The 16,172-nt window shown below is 38.7% G+C and overlaps 1 protein-coding gene across 1 annotated transcript in view; it reads right to left on the bottom strand.

Moving 5' to 3' along the window:
- Positions 1 to 16,172, bottom strand: part of DYNC1I1 (dynein cytoplasmic 1 intermediate chain 1) — a 215,334-nt gene that overhangs the window by 171,531 nt on the left and 27,631 nt on the right. The window contains exons 5-6 of the mRNA XM_083376361.1: positions 10,254 to 10,313; positions 8,174 to 8,289 (exon numbers count right to left, since the gene is read on the bottom strand). Coding sequence (XP_083232487.1) covers positions 8,174 to 8,289; positions 10,254 to 10,313 — 176 coding nt within the window. The remainder of the gene's footprint in view (positions 1 to 8,173; positions 8,290 to 10,253; positions 10,314 to 16,172) is intronic.

Raw genomic sequence — 16,172 nt, forward strand, 5'->3', positions numbered from 1 at the left:
CTGCCTTCCCCACCTGCCTTTCAAGTTGGGATATACTACAGCTGCTCTTCAACTTTAGAAGGAAAGACGCCCAGACCCCAGCCTGTAAAAAATCACAGACTGCAGCTTCTTCTCCAATTGGTCCCGCTTTCCCTGCGCAGACTAAATGGGAAATCCGCTCCAGGTTTTCCAGCCAGCCCTGTCCCTAAATTTTCAGCACCCGGCATTTAAGACGACCCCTGACTTTTGAGAAGATTTTCATGGGTTAAAAAGTAGTCTTATACGCTGGAAAATACGGTAGAATAGAATAGAATAGAATAGAATAGAATAGAATAGAATAGAATAGAATAGAATAGAATAGAATAGAATAGAATAGAATAGAATAGAATAGAATAGAATAGAATAGAATAGAATAGAAGCTGGAAGAGACCTTGGAGGTCTTCTAGTCCAGCCCCCTGCTTAAGAAGGAGAACCTATACCATCTCAGACAAGTGACTGTCTTTGTTGTTAACTAGCAACGGATGGAAAGAATTCTTCTTTGTCTTGAGTACAAGAGAATTGTTATTATTGAGCTATTCCAGATGCTGCTTGTGATTCCTGACATGCTTGCAGGCCTTTGACACCACCTAGGCTTCCTGATCCATCTGTTCAGAACCAGCTTTAAGGGATACCCAAGTAGACACTGGTTTAGGGCAGCAAACTTTAGGGGTACCAAAACCATTGTTTTTCAAATAATTGTAAAAATGCAAATCTTTGTGTTGTTGGGAAGTGGCACCATCAGTCAATGTGGCCTAGGATCACCATATACCATTGAACTGGCACTGCATTTGTTTATATATTAATTAAATGGAAAGCTAAACACTATAAACCCTTTATGGATTACTGCCTTGTTGCAGCGAAGGGACTTGCATAATTCAATGAAGCTATGAGCTATGCCGTGCAGGGCCAGCCAAGACGGACACATCATAGCAGAAAGTTCTGACAAAACGTGATCCACTGGAGAAGGAAATGGCAACCCACTCCAGTATCTTTGCCATGAAAACCCTATGGACTGTACCAAAAGGCAAAAAGATATGATGCTGGAAGATGAGCCCCTCAGGTTAGAAGGTGTCCAATATGATACTGGGGAAAAGCAGAGGGCTAGTACTAGTAGCGCCAGAAAGAATGAAGTGACTGGGCCAAAGCCGAAAGGACGCTCAGCTGTGGATGCATCTGGTGGTGAAAGGAAAGTCCGATGCTGTAAAGATCTATTCTCCTTAGGAACCTGGAATGTAAGATCCATGAATCAAGGAAAGCTGGATGTGGTCAAACAAGAGATGACAAGGCTGAACATTGACATCTTAGGAATCAGGGAACTAAAATGCACAGGAATAAGTGAATTTAATTCAGATGACCATCAGGTATACTACTGCGGGCAAGAATCTCTCAAAAGAAATGTAGTAGCCTTCATAGTCAATAAAAGGGTAGGAAAAGCAATACTGGGATACAATCACCAAAATGACAGAATGATCTCAGTTCAAATCCAAGGCAAACCATTCAATATCACAGTAGACCAAGTCTATGCCCCAACCACCGGTGCTGAAGAGGATGAAATTGACCAGTTCTATGAAGCCCTACAGCACCTTATAGAATTAACACCAAAAAATAATGTCCTTATCATCATGGGGGAGTGGAAAGCTAAAGTAGGAAGCCAAAAGATAACTGGAATAACAGGTACGTTTGGCCTTGGAGTACAAAATGAAGCAGGGCACAGGCTGATAGAATTTTGTCAAGAGAATACGATGGTCATAGCAAACACTCTTTTCCAACAACCCAAGAGATGGCTCTACACATGGACATCACCAGACGGCCAAAACAGAAATCAGATTGAGTATATGCTCTGCAGCCAAACATGGAGAAGCTCTATACAGTCAGTAAAAACAATACCAGGAGCTGACTGTGGCTCAGATCATGAGCTTCTCATTGAAAAATTTAGGCTTAGACTGAAGAAAGTAGGGAAAAGCGCTAGGCCAGACATGTCAAACACAAGGCCCGGGGGCCAGATCCGGCCCGCAAAGTAGTTTCATGTGGCCCACGAAGCCATCCTGGAAGCAGTGAGGGAATGGTCCCCACAGCCCTAGCCCAGAGACGCTCCTTCTGCCAGAGACCCTCAGATCTGTCCCACTCCTACTCAGGCCCCCATAGGCACCCTTGATGCGAACAATGTAGAGCTGGCCATGCCCACTCAGTAGGCCATACACATTCTAGCCACACCCACCCAGTAGGCCACACCCACCCAGGCCACACCCACCCAGCCCCCTGAGGGCAACTGCAATGCTGATGCGGCCCTCAATGAAATTGAGTTTGACACCCCTGCACTAGGCCACTCAGATATGAAATAAATCATATCCCTGATGAATACACAGTAGAGGTGACAAATAGATTTAAGGAATTAAATCTGATAGACAGAGTGCCTGAAGAACTATGGACAGAGGTTCACAACATTGCACAAGAGGTAGTAACCAAAATCATCCCAAAGAAAAATAAATGCAAGAAAGCAAAATGGCTGTCTGAGGAAGCTTTGCAAATAGCTGAGAAAAGAAGGGAAGTGAAAGGCAAGGGGAAAAAGGAAAGATACACCCAATTGAATGCAGAATTCCAGAGAATAGCTAGAAGAGATAAGAATGCCTTCACAAATGAACAGTGCAAAGAAGTAGAACAAAACAATTGAATAGGGAGGATCGGAGATCTCTTCAAGAAAATTGGAGAGATAAAGGGAACGTTTCATGCAAAGATGTGCATGATAAAAGACCAAAATGGCAGGGACCTAACAGAGACAGAAGAGATTAAGAAGAGGTAGCAAAACTACACAGAACCAGGGCTTTTTTCTCATAGAACGCTCAGAACGGCGTTCCGGCACCTTTTTTTCTGCAAAAAACAACAAAAAATGCTCCCTCTATTGGCTTTCGAAAGCCTATTGCAGGGATAGGCAATCTTGGCTCTTTTTTATGACTCATGAACTTCAACTCCCAGAAATCCCGAGCCAGCCATGCTGAGAGGAAAGGGAGAGGTTTCCAAGCTGAGCCATGCTGGCTCAGGAATTCTGGGAGTTGAAGTCCTTGAGTCATAAAAGAGCCAAGGTTGCCTACCCTGCACTAGAGGAGGACATTAAAATTATTTACAGGGTTACCTCTTTAGGAACTAAACTTTTAGAATCTAAAAACAGCTAATTCAAAAAAGCCAACAGGAAAGACCCTCACATTTTTCATCTACTTCTGTCTTTTGGAAGGTAAAATTAGATAACAAAATAATCTATTTCCTATGTTAACATCTCTGCAATGAAATCAATAAAGGTAACAGGAAAGAAATGAGAAACATTTTTCTCAATGTAATATATCTAATTTAGCTGATGCTAGGAAAAAATAGTATCTTTTGTACATACTCGTGAAAACTATTTTGAATCTAACCATCTATTACAACTAAACCACTTTAAATTAAACAATTCTTAAGAATGAAATATTCTTAATTTGGACTTTACTTTTACTGTTTGGACTGTTGTGTGTTTTGAAAAATAGATTATTTAGGATCTAGTTATATTGCACTTCAGTCTTTAAATAATTAACTTAGTATATATATAACAATATATGATGTTTTCCATGGTGAGCTTAACATCAATAACAACATTTATTAAAAAAAGCTAAAATAATTTCTGGTGGTATTATCTGTACATTAAAATTTTGTTTAGTCACAATCTTTCACTTTTCACATTCTGGACAAGCAGTGGTCATGTATCCTAGCAAAAGATGTTACATATGTGCATAAGTGTAGTCAGTAGCGTATGCCTTTTTAAAAATATCAAACATGCAAAGAAACAAAAATAAGTCCAAAATGTCTGTATTACATCCAGAAATGCCAACTTTGCAACCAATATTTCTCATCCATAACTATGGCACCCTAAGGATACCTGCATACATGCAAATGCTTCTCTGAGATCAGTAACACATCAGGGATTGCTTTTTCCTTCCAGTAACAGATTGTTGGGAAATACCAAACATGGCCTTAAGAATTCTAATGTTTGTTACAAATTTTTCTGGATGTGGTTGGAAAGAGGCCTAGAAATGCCAGCACAAATACATCACACTTGCTGAACGTGTACATGCAACTAATTACAATCTTCAATTATATGTGATATATCTAAAATGAGATGTCTCAACTGCAACTTGCAAACCATTCCATTTTGCGGCAAAACAATCCAGGACAAGCTGATCAGCAGAGCTTAGAGAGTACTCAATAACACAATTTTTGGGAAGGAAAGAAACAGAAGGACAGTTTAACATCTTCCAGTTGATGTTATGTTATGTAACATCTTCTGGGAGTTGAAGTCCACGAATCATAAAAGAGCCAAGGTTGCCTAAGCCTGGCTTTCCCTTTTTCTCTCACCCTTCGCTTGCAAAAGCCCCCCCCACTCACTCACACCTTACACACAAAAGCCTCCAGTCGCTCTCACTCACTCCTCTCTCTTTCAAAGGCACCTCATTCAGTCTCTCCCCCACTCATTCCGTCTCTTTCAAAGGCCTCTTGCTCGCTCACTAACTTACTGCCCCATCACTTCCAAACGCCATTTGCTCATTCACTCACTCACTTACTGCCCCAACGCTTCCAAACACCATTTGCTCATTCACTCACTCACTTACTGCCCCATCGCTTCCAAACGCTTCCAAATGCCACTTGCTCGCTCACTCACTGCATTTGGAAGTGATGGGGCAGTAAGTGAATGAGTGCCGGTGCCAGAGGCCATCAGCTGTTTAGCGCTGGAGACCACTCCCACGAGGAACACACCTCTGGGTCGGGGTTCGGAGCAGCTCTGGGTGGGGGCTCAGCATGGGCCGTGACGTGGCAACTGCAGGGAGGGGAATCCCCACGGTGGCTGTGGGGAGGGGAATCCCTGTGGCATGTGGCTCCAAGCTGCAGGGGCAGGATGCAAAGGACGGGTGGTGACGCCGTAGCAAGACACTGGCATCGCTCCCAGTGACAGCACCTCTGAGTTCCGGTACCTTTTTTTTTTTAGAAAAAAAGCACTGAGAAGAACTATACAAGAACGAGCTTAACATCCCAGATAAACACGATCGGGTGGTCACTGACCCCAAGCCAGACATCCTAGAATGTGAAGTGAAGTGGACCTTAGAAAAGCTGAGCAACAACAAAGCTAGTGGAGGTGACAGTATTCCAGCTAAACTATTCAAAATCTTAAAAGACAATGCAGTAAAAGTGCTACACTCAATGTGCCAGCAAATTTGGAAAACTCAACAGTGGCCACAGGATTGGAAAAGGTCAGTTTACATTCCAATTCCAAAGAAAGGCAATGCCAAAGAATGTTCAAACTATCGCGCCATTGCACTCATTGCACTCAGTTATGCTTAAAATCCTACAAGCTAGACTCCAGCAGTATATGTATCGAGAACTACCAGAAGTACAGGCAGGATTTCTAAGAGGCAGAGGAACTAGAGATCAAATTGCCAACATATGCTGGATCATGGAGAAAGCTAGAGAATTCCAGAAAAACATCTACTTCTGCTTCATTGACTATGCTAAAGCATTTGATTGTGTGGATCACAACAAACTGTGGCAAGTTCTTAAAGAGATGGGAGTACCAGACCATCTTATTTGTCTCTTGAGAAACCTATATGCGGGTCAAGAAGCAACAGTGAGAACTGGACATGGAACCACTGTTTGGTTCAAAATTGGGAAAGGAGTCCAGCAAGGCTGTATACTGTCACCTTGCCTGTTTAACTTATATGCAGAGCACATCATGAGAAAGGCAGGGCTAGATGAATCAAAAGTTGGAATTAAGATTGCTGGGAGAAATATCAACAACCTAAGATATGCAGATGATACCACTCTAATGGCAGAAAGTGAGGAGGAACTAAACAGCCTCTTGATGTGGGTGAAGAAGGAGAGTGCAAAAGTGGGCTTGAAACTCAACATTAAGAAAACCAAGATCATGGCATCCAGCCCTCTCAATTCCTGGCAAATACATGGGGAAGAAATGGAGGTAGTCACATATTTTACTTTCCTGGGCTCCAAGATCACCGCAGATGGGGACTGCAGCCAAGAAATTAAAAGACGCTTGCTCCTGGGGAGGAAAGCTATGGCAAATCTAGGCAGCATACTAAAAAGCAGAGACATTACCCTACCAATAAAAGTGCATATAGTCAAGGCCATGGTTTTCCCAGTTGCAATGCATGGCTGTGAAAGTTGGACCATAAGAAAGGCTGAGCGCCAAAGAATTGAGGCCTTTGAACTATGGTGCTGGAGAAGACTCCTGTGATTCCCTTGGACTGCAAGGCATTCAAACTGGTCAGTCCTAGAGGAGATCAACCCTGACTGCTCTTTAGAAGGTCAGATCCTGAAGTTGAAAGTCAAATACTTTGGCCAGGAAGGACTCACTGCAGAAGAGCCTAATGCTAGGAAAAAATGAGGGCAATAGAAGAAGGGGACAACAGAGAATGAGATGGCTGGATGGAGTCACTGAAGCAGTAGGTGTGAGCTTAAATGGACTCCAGAAGATGGTAGAGGACAGGAAGGTCTGGAGGAACATTGTCCATGGGGACGTGATAGGACAACTTCGCAACTAACAACAATTTTTCATAGAAGAAGACTTATTTTTGTTCTGGGAACAAAGCAAAAGTACATGTATAAGAAGAATTAATATGGTAAGAGGAAAATTCTATAATCTCACCCATATATTTTTAGCTCCTTCCAGATAGATAAATCAATTTTAAGTCCATATGTATTACAGCCACCAATTTGCAAGCTATTTTTCCTTTATTTCCCCCATGTCAGTTTTAACTGAACCACTAGAGGGTACCCTTTGTAAATTTCTGAAGTATATAATAAAATTCCCTTTTAAAACAATGAAATACAGTAGAAGAGTAAGCCTTTGCCATTGATAAACCATATTTCTCTTGCAAAATAACTTGATTTTCACCTTTAAAAATCTACAAGAAGTCTGGCACACATTGTACAAGGAGAGCAATGTTAGTCTATAGAATGAATGTCTTTAAAGGAAATTTGTTAGAAAAGTTGCTTCCAGGTTTCTGATTTGGAGAAGTCTCTTTCTGTCAAATTACATAGTAGAATTTTTAACTATGTTAAATAATAGCTTTATGTTGGATTCAAATTATCATAGCCAGCTAATGGCACATTAATTTCATCAATACCCATTTTTGAGGAAGAAACAATGTTTTTGAACACTTTGGAACCTGTTCCAGGCACCAACTTAGGCAGTAAATGTTTAGATCACCTTTCTCCAAGTTGGTATTTTCTATGATGAGCACTGACACCTCCTGAAATGAACCTCCATTAAATCTGGAGGCAATGACTGCTTTTTCATAAACTAAATGGAGCAATGCCAAAGGGGTCATGGACATAATAGAAAAGAAATCTAATGCACGTAGGCAAATGTCCCAGAAAATGAATTTATTTTAAAGGTTATATCTCATTTGTTCTTCACCAAAGAGTAGGCTGGCAATGAAATCAAATTTACAAAGTGTGCTTAATCATCAGAAATAATCAACATCAAAACACTCCTCCCCCTGTCCCAAATTCCAGAACTCAGCAGAAGCAGAACATGCTGAAAAATATGCACAGACAAAAGGGAATGTAGAGCATAAGGAAAACGAACTCAGTATGATGAAAAAATGATTTTTGTTCCTCCACAGAAGATCTTCTAAAGTAACAACACTGCAGCTAATTGCCTATATTGGTGAAATGCTTGCACCAAAAAGGCCCTGCTGTTTAAATCACAGCTCTCCAATTGCAAAGAGATAATCAGAGAGGAAGAATCTAATTTTAGCTTTTATTTAATTACTTTGGGCTCAAGTAATTTAAAGGCTTAAAAGAGAAGCAGGGTACTAGTGATGGTCAAGGATGATATCTATCATCCAAAAAAAACCAATAAAAACTAAAGAGGAAAAAGTTACCTAGCTGAGCTTGAAAAGTAAATAATTAAAAAACGTAGTTCTATCAGAAATAAGCCAGCAAGCAAATTTAATCAAACAACTGTGAAAAAGACTGCTTCTAAAACAAGCCAGCAAAAGTTGATTTGTGATTCCTAATAAAGAATATGAATTAATATTGAAGTATCAATTATTGTCATATCTTAAAATAATACTGAAATAAAATTCCTCTCTGAAGTATAAGAAGTTAAAGTTACCTTCAGAGCGATGAGTATCCAACGGTGTCTGAGTCTCCTTGGAATAGGACACCACTTCCCGAGGCAAGAAGTCTACTTGGGTGATCTTGGAGATTCCAAGCTTGTGTAAACGGCGACTAGAACAAACACACACAAAGCATTGAGGACTGAAACAAGCTTCCTGAAATTCTTTGGGGGGGGGAGGGTGTCAGCTTCCCAGGATGAGGTATCTTTTCCCTTGATTTCTCTCTTAGTTTAGAGGACAAGATATTCATGCAACTAGGGAGATAAGATTTGCATTCCAGATTGCTTTGGAATATTGCACCTAGCAAAAAATTCCACAAATTGGATACTGACTTCTGTAGCAACTTAGCCTTTAAAAGAAAAGCATAGTTTTTGTTTCTCCAATTCTTGGATGATCTTTTTATCTACCACAGTAGTTTGAATAAAAAACCACCATAAAGTATTATAAGAGGAATTAAAAGCCCGTGACACTCATATGTTGCTAAACTGTAATTCTCAGGACACCAGGACACCAGGACACCAGACTACTGGTGAGGGACACTGGAAATAACATGTAGAGTATCACAGGTTGACTATCGCTGCTCTAAAAGATCAGACACATTATTTATTATGATATACAATATGAATTCTTCAACACTCCTAGATTTCTTTCTGTAGAATGCAAATAAACCAGTACTTCTATGTTTAAGACTATACTAAAAGCACTGTTCTTCAAGTCAGGCTACCTTGTTATATCATTCTTATAGGCTAAACATTCAGAAATAAACTCGCACATATCCAGTGGAGTTCCTTCTAAATTTACACTTCATTTATGCTATCTTTACTCCAGAAATAATAACACATATTTATCTGTGTTAGAGCAGGCAAAGCTATGGAACATGTCATAAATATTCTCATAAAATGGCAAGAATAAGCATAAGCAACTAGGGGATAAGGCAAGTGATGAAACAAGAATTGGAGCATCATGACACAGACCCTGTGACTTATGCCACTGCACAATATATTCTGTTACTGCAATTTGTAGCAGATGCCTATAGGTAGGTGGGTGGATTCACAAAATATCTACAGAATCCAAACTGTTAGGATTGTACCAAATTGTCCCATTTGCCTATCGTTAACCCTTTTCCTACCCCTTTTGGTTTTGTTAGACAAACAGAAATTTTTCCAAAGAAAGCTCCAAATTGCAGTTATATATTTATTTTGTTTTTCCTACAAACACTTATACGGCGGAAGTAGTATCCAAAGGTTTTCTTGTGGATGATGCTAAGGGTGATGACTTGCTCCACAACATGACAGCCTTTTTAAGTTAAAAACAATCAGGGCAGAAGTATTACATTAATATTTTACATTAAAGAATTAAAGATTAACTACATTCATTATTTATTGGCTGTAACTTTCAAAATTATCATACAAATAAGATTGTATAAGGCGAAAAGAGAAAGACATTGATGTACTATATGAAAAGAATGTTGCTAGCAATGAACACAAAAGCATAGTAGGGAAAGTATTTGGCATGCTGATAACGTTAGAGAAATACATGTTGTTAGACTATATCCACATGCATGTTACAGTTTCCACAAACATGCTGCTTCAACATTCCATCTCCAGTGAAACAAAAAGAAGTCTACAACCCCCAGAGTTCTGTGAAAGTAGACGACACAACAAGTGGTGGGATTCAAATATGTGAACAACTGGTTCTCCGTGTGGATGCTGTTTCTGGAAGTCCATTCTGAGCCTGGGCAACAAAAAATTAGCTACCGGTTCTGCCAAAGTGGTGCGAACTGGCTGAATCCCACCACTGGACACAACTCCACATCTGAATAAATTTGGGATGGCTCAGAAGTGACCCTTTCAGAGAGTCTTGCTAAAATTTTCTTGGCATAATATGGCTCCTCCCAAATTTTCAGAACTGAACAGACGATGTGGAAAGTTGAATAGAATTAAATAAAGTTATTAATAACAATCACAACAATAAGGATAGAGAAGAAAATAATATAGAAAAAAAAAACCTACTTAGGAAGTCAGTTCATGCAATGAAGTCATACTATAACATAAAACAACAAGAGTGGACATATACCCAAGTTCAGAGTCAGACTGAAGCTGGAGCACTGAAGGGTCTGTGTCCCACTGCAGGGTCCTAGCCAGGTTTAATCAGCCGCACAGGACAAAGGAATGGGTGGGCGGAAAAGAACATACAGAATTAACTGAAAGGATGAAGGAAAAGAAGTCACTTCATCACTTGCCATAATATGTTGTACAGGCACAGAACACAGCTCCAAAACCACCATAGAAAAACACATGTAGGATCACAGTGTTCTTTATCAGACAAGAGCAGGTTAATTCAGTAAGACTATATGTCAATCTAACAAACATTATACCAGCAAGTATTGAAGGCTTCAAATATGTGATTTTTGCCAAGCTATGCTTAATTACAAATAATGAACATGATAGAATGAGCTTCAGATGTTTAATAAGTAACCATTATTCATGAACAATTCCAACAGAAAATAAATATGGTCAGATTCCCACTTTGTTTTTACAACAATATACAAGTCAAAGGGAAGTCTTTATAAATAAGTGAGCACTTCAAAAGCACTGGAATGACAATGCAGTTTAATTATTCTAGAAATGCTGCATGCTGATTGACTGTACCACAGGCACAAAATGTGGAGTGATCAAAGAAATTTCAGAATGCAACCTTTGGTGCTGTATGTATGGGACATTTTGCACATTCTGGTTAAGGCATAATCAACATTAGAGGTAAGAACTCTGAAAAGATATAATAGGGGAAGGAGGGAAGTGGAATTCAGGCACTTGGCAGCTTCCCCACACTTACAACCACAAGGGCACTTCAATTCCTCCACTGCCTATCTCTCATTTCATTTATGGCCTTTAGGCCCTCTGCCACCCCAGCTGACCTTTGCCATCTTCTTGCTCCCACTTGCTGATAAGATGTGCCTGCTCTAGTTGCTGGGAGACACTAGCTACAGAATCACAGGATTTCAGAGAATGACTTTGCACTATGAAAAGGGGAGCCAAAACAGCTCAAAGTCAGCCCAGGGCTGCCTATGAGATCTTTACAAAGGGTTGTTTTGGCATATTATGCCTCAGGAGCTACTTTCAGCTTTAATTTTCTGTTTTTGCAGTACAAAGCCAGCCCTAGCAGGGCTCGGCAGACAGGCCAGACATGCCTCATTAGCAGCGAGAGCAAGAAGATGGCAAAGGTGACACAAGGCAGCAGAGCACAGGGTGACAGGGGTCCTGAAGTGCAGAGGGCAACTGGACTGGGAGAGAGCTGCAGCTTCCAAGGCATGGCAAGCAGCTGTAGGATTCTGATGCCCTACAAAGCAGGGTGATCAATGCCCTGCAAATGAGGGCACAGAAATGGGGGGGAAGAGGGAGATAGGCAGTTGGACACAGTCCCTTACCTGACTGAGGCTCAAAGCTGGAGGGACCAAGCCTGGAATGGCTTGGATTGGGGTAAGATTTTGGCTAACAAGTAAAATTTACCTAACAACAGCAATGTTGGGATTGTGATCACTAAGTGATGTGACCACATGACATATGACATCTCATTTTATGACCATATTCCTTAGTGAATGAAAATCTGGTTCCAATTGTGGTCATAAGTCAAGGATTACCTATGCCTTGTTTATACTTCTGAACGAAGTGTGGGAAATAATTCTATGAATAGCCAAGTCTAGAAATGGGTAATGATTATGGAAGTAGGGACAGATATAATTTCATGTGGATGTGATAAATGGCATGTTGAGCTTGGCTCTTAATGGGATGTTTGATATCTTTTATAAGAAAAGCCTGTAGGTAAATTCTTTTTTTTAACACTGTACCTTCCCGAAGTGACTGAAGCAAAGATTGTTATGACAGCAAATTACTCATTTTTTTCTTTTTTTAGAATCAAGAAATCTGTATAGCTGTATATCACTTTAAACTCTATTTCATAAAGTATTTGACTAATTTTCCTCAAAGATTGATGAATGCTTCCCATTATAAGTGTTTCTCAACACTTTAAGCTGTACGGACTTCAAGAATTCCTGCAGCCAGCATTATAGCAATCAAGATGCAAAGGGTAGTTACATAATTTACATTGGGGAAGTCTTGATAATTCTGGCTGTTTCAGTAGCCTTTTCCTTTGCAAGAAAATAGCACTATGGAACTGGCATTAGGACTTTATTCTTTATGGTAGAAAACTGAAACATTTTCAACCCTAAATTACTATTTTTTAGTAAAAAATATGTTATTTTTTATCAAATTGTACATTGCTTCAATTATCAAAGTAAGTTTAAGAGTCTTATATTTTAGTATTATAACTCCGTAGAATAATGAAATAGAGAACAACCATGATACATAGCTATGCGCTGGGGATTGTAACCAATACAAGACAATCAGGAATAAGCTATCAAGGAACAGATGATTGCAATCTACCCCAAGGCCTCCATGAGGGTGCAGCTCCACAGGTTAAATACAGCTGCAAAGAAAGCATATTTCTTACATTTCACAAGATGGCAATGCTTTACAGCCAGGAAAAAAACCTTTTGTGATCAAGACAAAAAGTAAATTTAATTTAAATGTTAATGAAATTACTATAATTATTTTCTATGTATTTAAAAGGGTGGTCTTTTTTCTCATTACTGTAACCTTTGGAAGACTTCAAGGTACATCCACACACACACAGTTCCTAGACAATAATCAGGCCAGCTCTGCTTTGCAGTGGTTTACCTGTCCTGGTGGATTATCCCTACACATACCATCAGCATGTCCATACCCAAAAGGATTGTTAGAAACCCTTCTCTAGTTCCTGTCATAAAGGTGGAGGAAGAATCTTTTCAACAGCAGCAATTCCTTCTGGAGAATTTTTTAGTCAGAGTCACAACTGATACTTTCCTTGTCATATCAGATTTTTTTTCCCAGGCCTTTTAAAAGCATTTCACTCTGAGCAAATCCATGCTTACATTTTGTTAGAGTTTTGCTGTTCAAAAAACCTCCCTAGGAGGTATGGATATGATCTGAAGCTGAACATTGTGGAACAGCTTCTGTACCATCTAAATATAAAGTTTTAATAAATATACATCTCTAGAAGTAGACTTAGTATTGCTTTCCATAACTGTGTACCGAAACATGTCTTATTAATTTCTGTTTTCAAAACTCCAATCCATTTTCAGTATAGTTTTCTATTCTTATCTTCAGATATTATGGCTTTTGAGCAATCAGAATTTTCAAGCTAGTTGTGATTTCTCTACCCCAAGATAGACAAACTTTGTGCAACTTAGGATCACACTTTTTATTTGTCACAGGGTCATAGCAGCCATGGATAACATGAGGTGGTGATGAAAGTTCTCTCCCTGATTTATTTATTTAGTTTAAGTTTCTAAAGCTTATCAGAGATTAATTCACCTATTATCTGCTGTTTTCAAGGGGGAAATAATGAAAAAGTGTGAGAAATGCAGTACTCCAGTTATTGTGGAGAAAGGAGAGTTGGGAATCTCTTCAGATTATTCATCCCTATTCTACTTGGTAATTGAGATGGTTTTCAAGTACAATGACTATACGTCTTTTATGAAGTGTTTTACTTTAGAAAGCTATACTTTAGATTTATTTTTCACAAACTCACTTTTTATGTCCTTTATTTTGGTCATATAACTTTTTCCCACACAAATTGTATCACTAAATGCAACCTTTCACAGTTCTGTGAAAAACAGGGAAATAAATTTACATATACTACTTGATTTCAGATATTTTTATTAGAATATGCAGTTTTTATTGAATTTTCAATATTGCTGTTGAATTTTCCCTTGTAAGGCAAGTTTATAAACCACTTTTTTTATCCTTATGAACCTTTTTCAGATTTGTCTTTTTTCAGGTTTGTCCCTTTATCTTTCTTAAGAAAATATGGCTACTGTAATTTCAAATCACTTTGAACAAGGCCCATTTCATTCAATGGTTTCTGATAAAATAATTCTAAATATTTGACGAATTTCTTTAAACTTTTACATTTTGAGAACAATGTCAATAAAAAGCACAAAAAGAAATATTCTGTGATACATAACAGATTTTTAAGACACATTTTGGAACAAAAAACTCATCCAGATTCCCATGATTTATTGTTACGTGACTTCTTTTTTAAAAGAACTATCCTAAATCTACTGCCAGTCAATACTACTGTATAATACCAATAAAACATATTTACACAATCAATTGCAGAGGAAAGCCATTCATTTCAATAAAACTTACATTCAAGAAATTTCAAAAACTTTGGATCCTGGATATTCTGAATCAGAAATAGAACTGCAGCATATCAGGACTATAAATCTTCACGAACTTTCACTGAATACAGAGGAGTTAAACTCATGGTTTAATGACCTCAGAAGCATTAGAGTTTCTGAATCTGCACCAGAGCTGAAAGTTGTGAATCTCAGGGGGCCACTTATACCAGAACATCCCGGATTACTTAGAAGAAAGAGAAAAATACACATAGCTTGCTTGTGGCACTCATTACTCCTTTGTACCATCCTCTTTAAATGCGACAAGTTCCCCAAGTGACAAACAATATTCCACTAGGGAGGATACCATTACAATGTCATTAGAGAAAAAGCTTAAGAACACAATCCTCAGCAGGAAAAAACAACAGAGGTTACTGAATGAACAGGATTATCTTGAAGGCTGGCCAGGGGCTTAAATATGAGATTTTCTCTTGAAAGTTCTGATTTCCAGCATTTAACCTACTTCTGAGTGCCTGAGGTTAATTACTACTTTCATGAATATTCCGTTTTTCCATCTGATAACAGTCAAAGTAGGTTGCACAAGACATCACCACAACACTTACAACCAAAATGAACCCAATAAAATAAAGACTTCAAGACTGACTCAGACAAGTATACCAGATAAGAAATGACAAGGAAATGTTTCCAAAAAAGAGTGTGAAATGAACTGAAGGAAGCAAAGACAATGCCAAATCTGTCTGGGAAGATGGACAGTGTGTCAAGAGAGAGTTCTGTTTCCTGCAGATCTTAATGATCTCAGGAAGTGAGAGAAGTAATGCAGAAGCAAACAGGCCTCCAGAATAATGAACAATTAAAGGAAATGTAGGCAGCTTTACTAGTTTTGAGTAAAATCTCATATACATTGCAGTATGTGGCCAAATATTAGAGCATATCATTGATTTGGGAGTTCAAAATTCATAACTTAAACTTTGAATCATGTCCAGAAATATACAAACAACCTGGAAAGTAGCATGACATCATGCATAAAGAAGCCCACATAATACATCGGTATGCATAGCTTAACTTCCTTATAACGTATTTAAACTTAATGTTCAGTTCAAAATTAGGCAATCTATGTCCTCTTGTGATTAACTAGTCAGTAAAATCCATGGTGAAGGAAGCTAGGAACTGCCATTCATTAATATTTGAATGACGATAGCTTGCTAACTTCTAATATAGCTCCATATTGTTTATCATCACTGGGAAGCAGGTTTCCAGAATTTTAGACAAAGATTGCACAGAACTATTAGAGATGTGCCTATCAGTCTTTTGTGTGTGGTATAGATGCATATCACTGAGTTACAATGATACATCCCATCTGTTGTGATACTTCATGCAGTTAGTTGGACTGGAAATGACCCATATACATCATTTATAAATAGAAGTGGCTGTGTTATATAATTGTTGCAAATATGACTAAGATGTTTCTTTAAGCTTGGAAATGAGAAACTAGCTAATTTTGAGCATTTGCTCATTTCTTGCAGCCTTAAACTGGCTTCTTTTTATTTCAGGGGAATTAATTATGATTGAACAATGATATGTAAAAGAACATTTCATACCCATGCACAAGTATTTGCTATCATTATATATTCAGTCCTAAATCTAGTTAATCTGAAAAGGTTTCCCAATAAAAACCCAAGTCATGTTAATGATTCTTTGGGAACTCAGAAGTTGGTTTCACACATAATTCTCAGGCATCATTATGTTTCTATGATTTT

The sequence above is a fragment of the Vipera ursinii genome, assembly GCF_947247035.1.
Source record: "Vipera ursinii genome assembly, chromosome: Z".
Lineage (NCBI taxonomy): Eukaryota > Metazoa > Chordata > Lepidosauria > Squamata > Viperidae > Vipera > Vipera ursinii.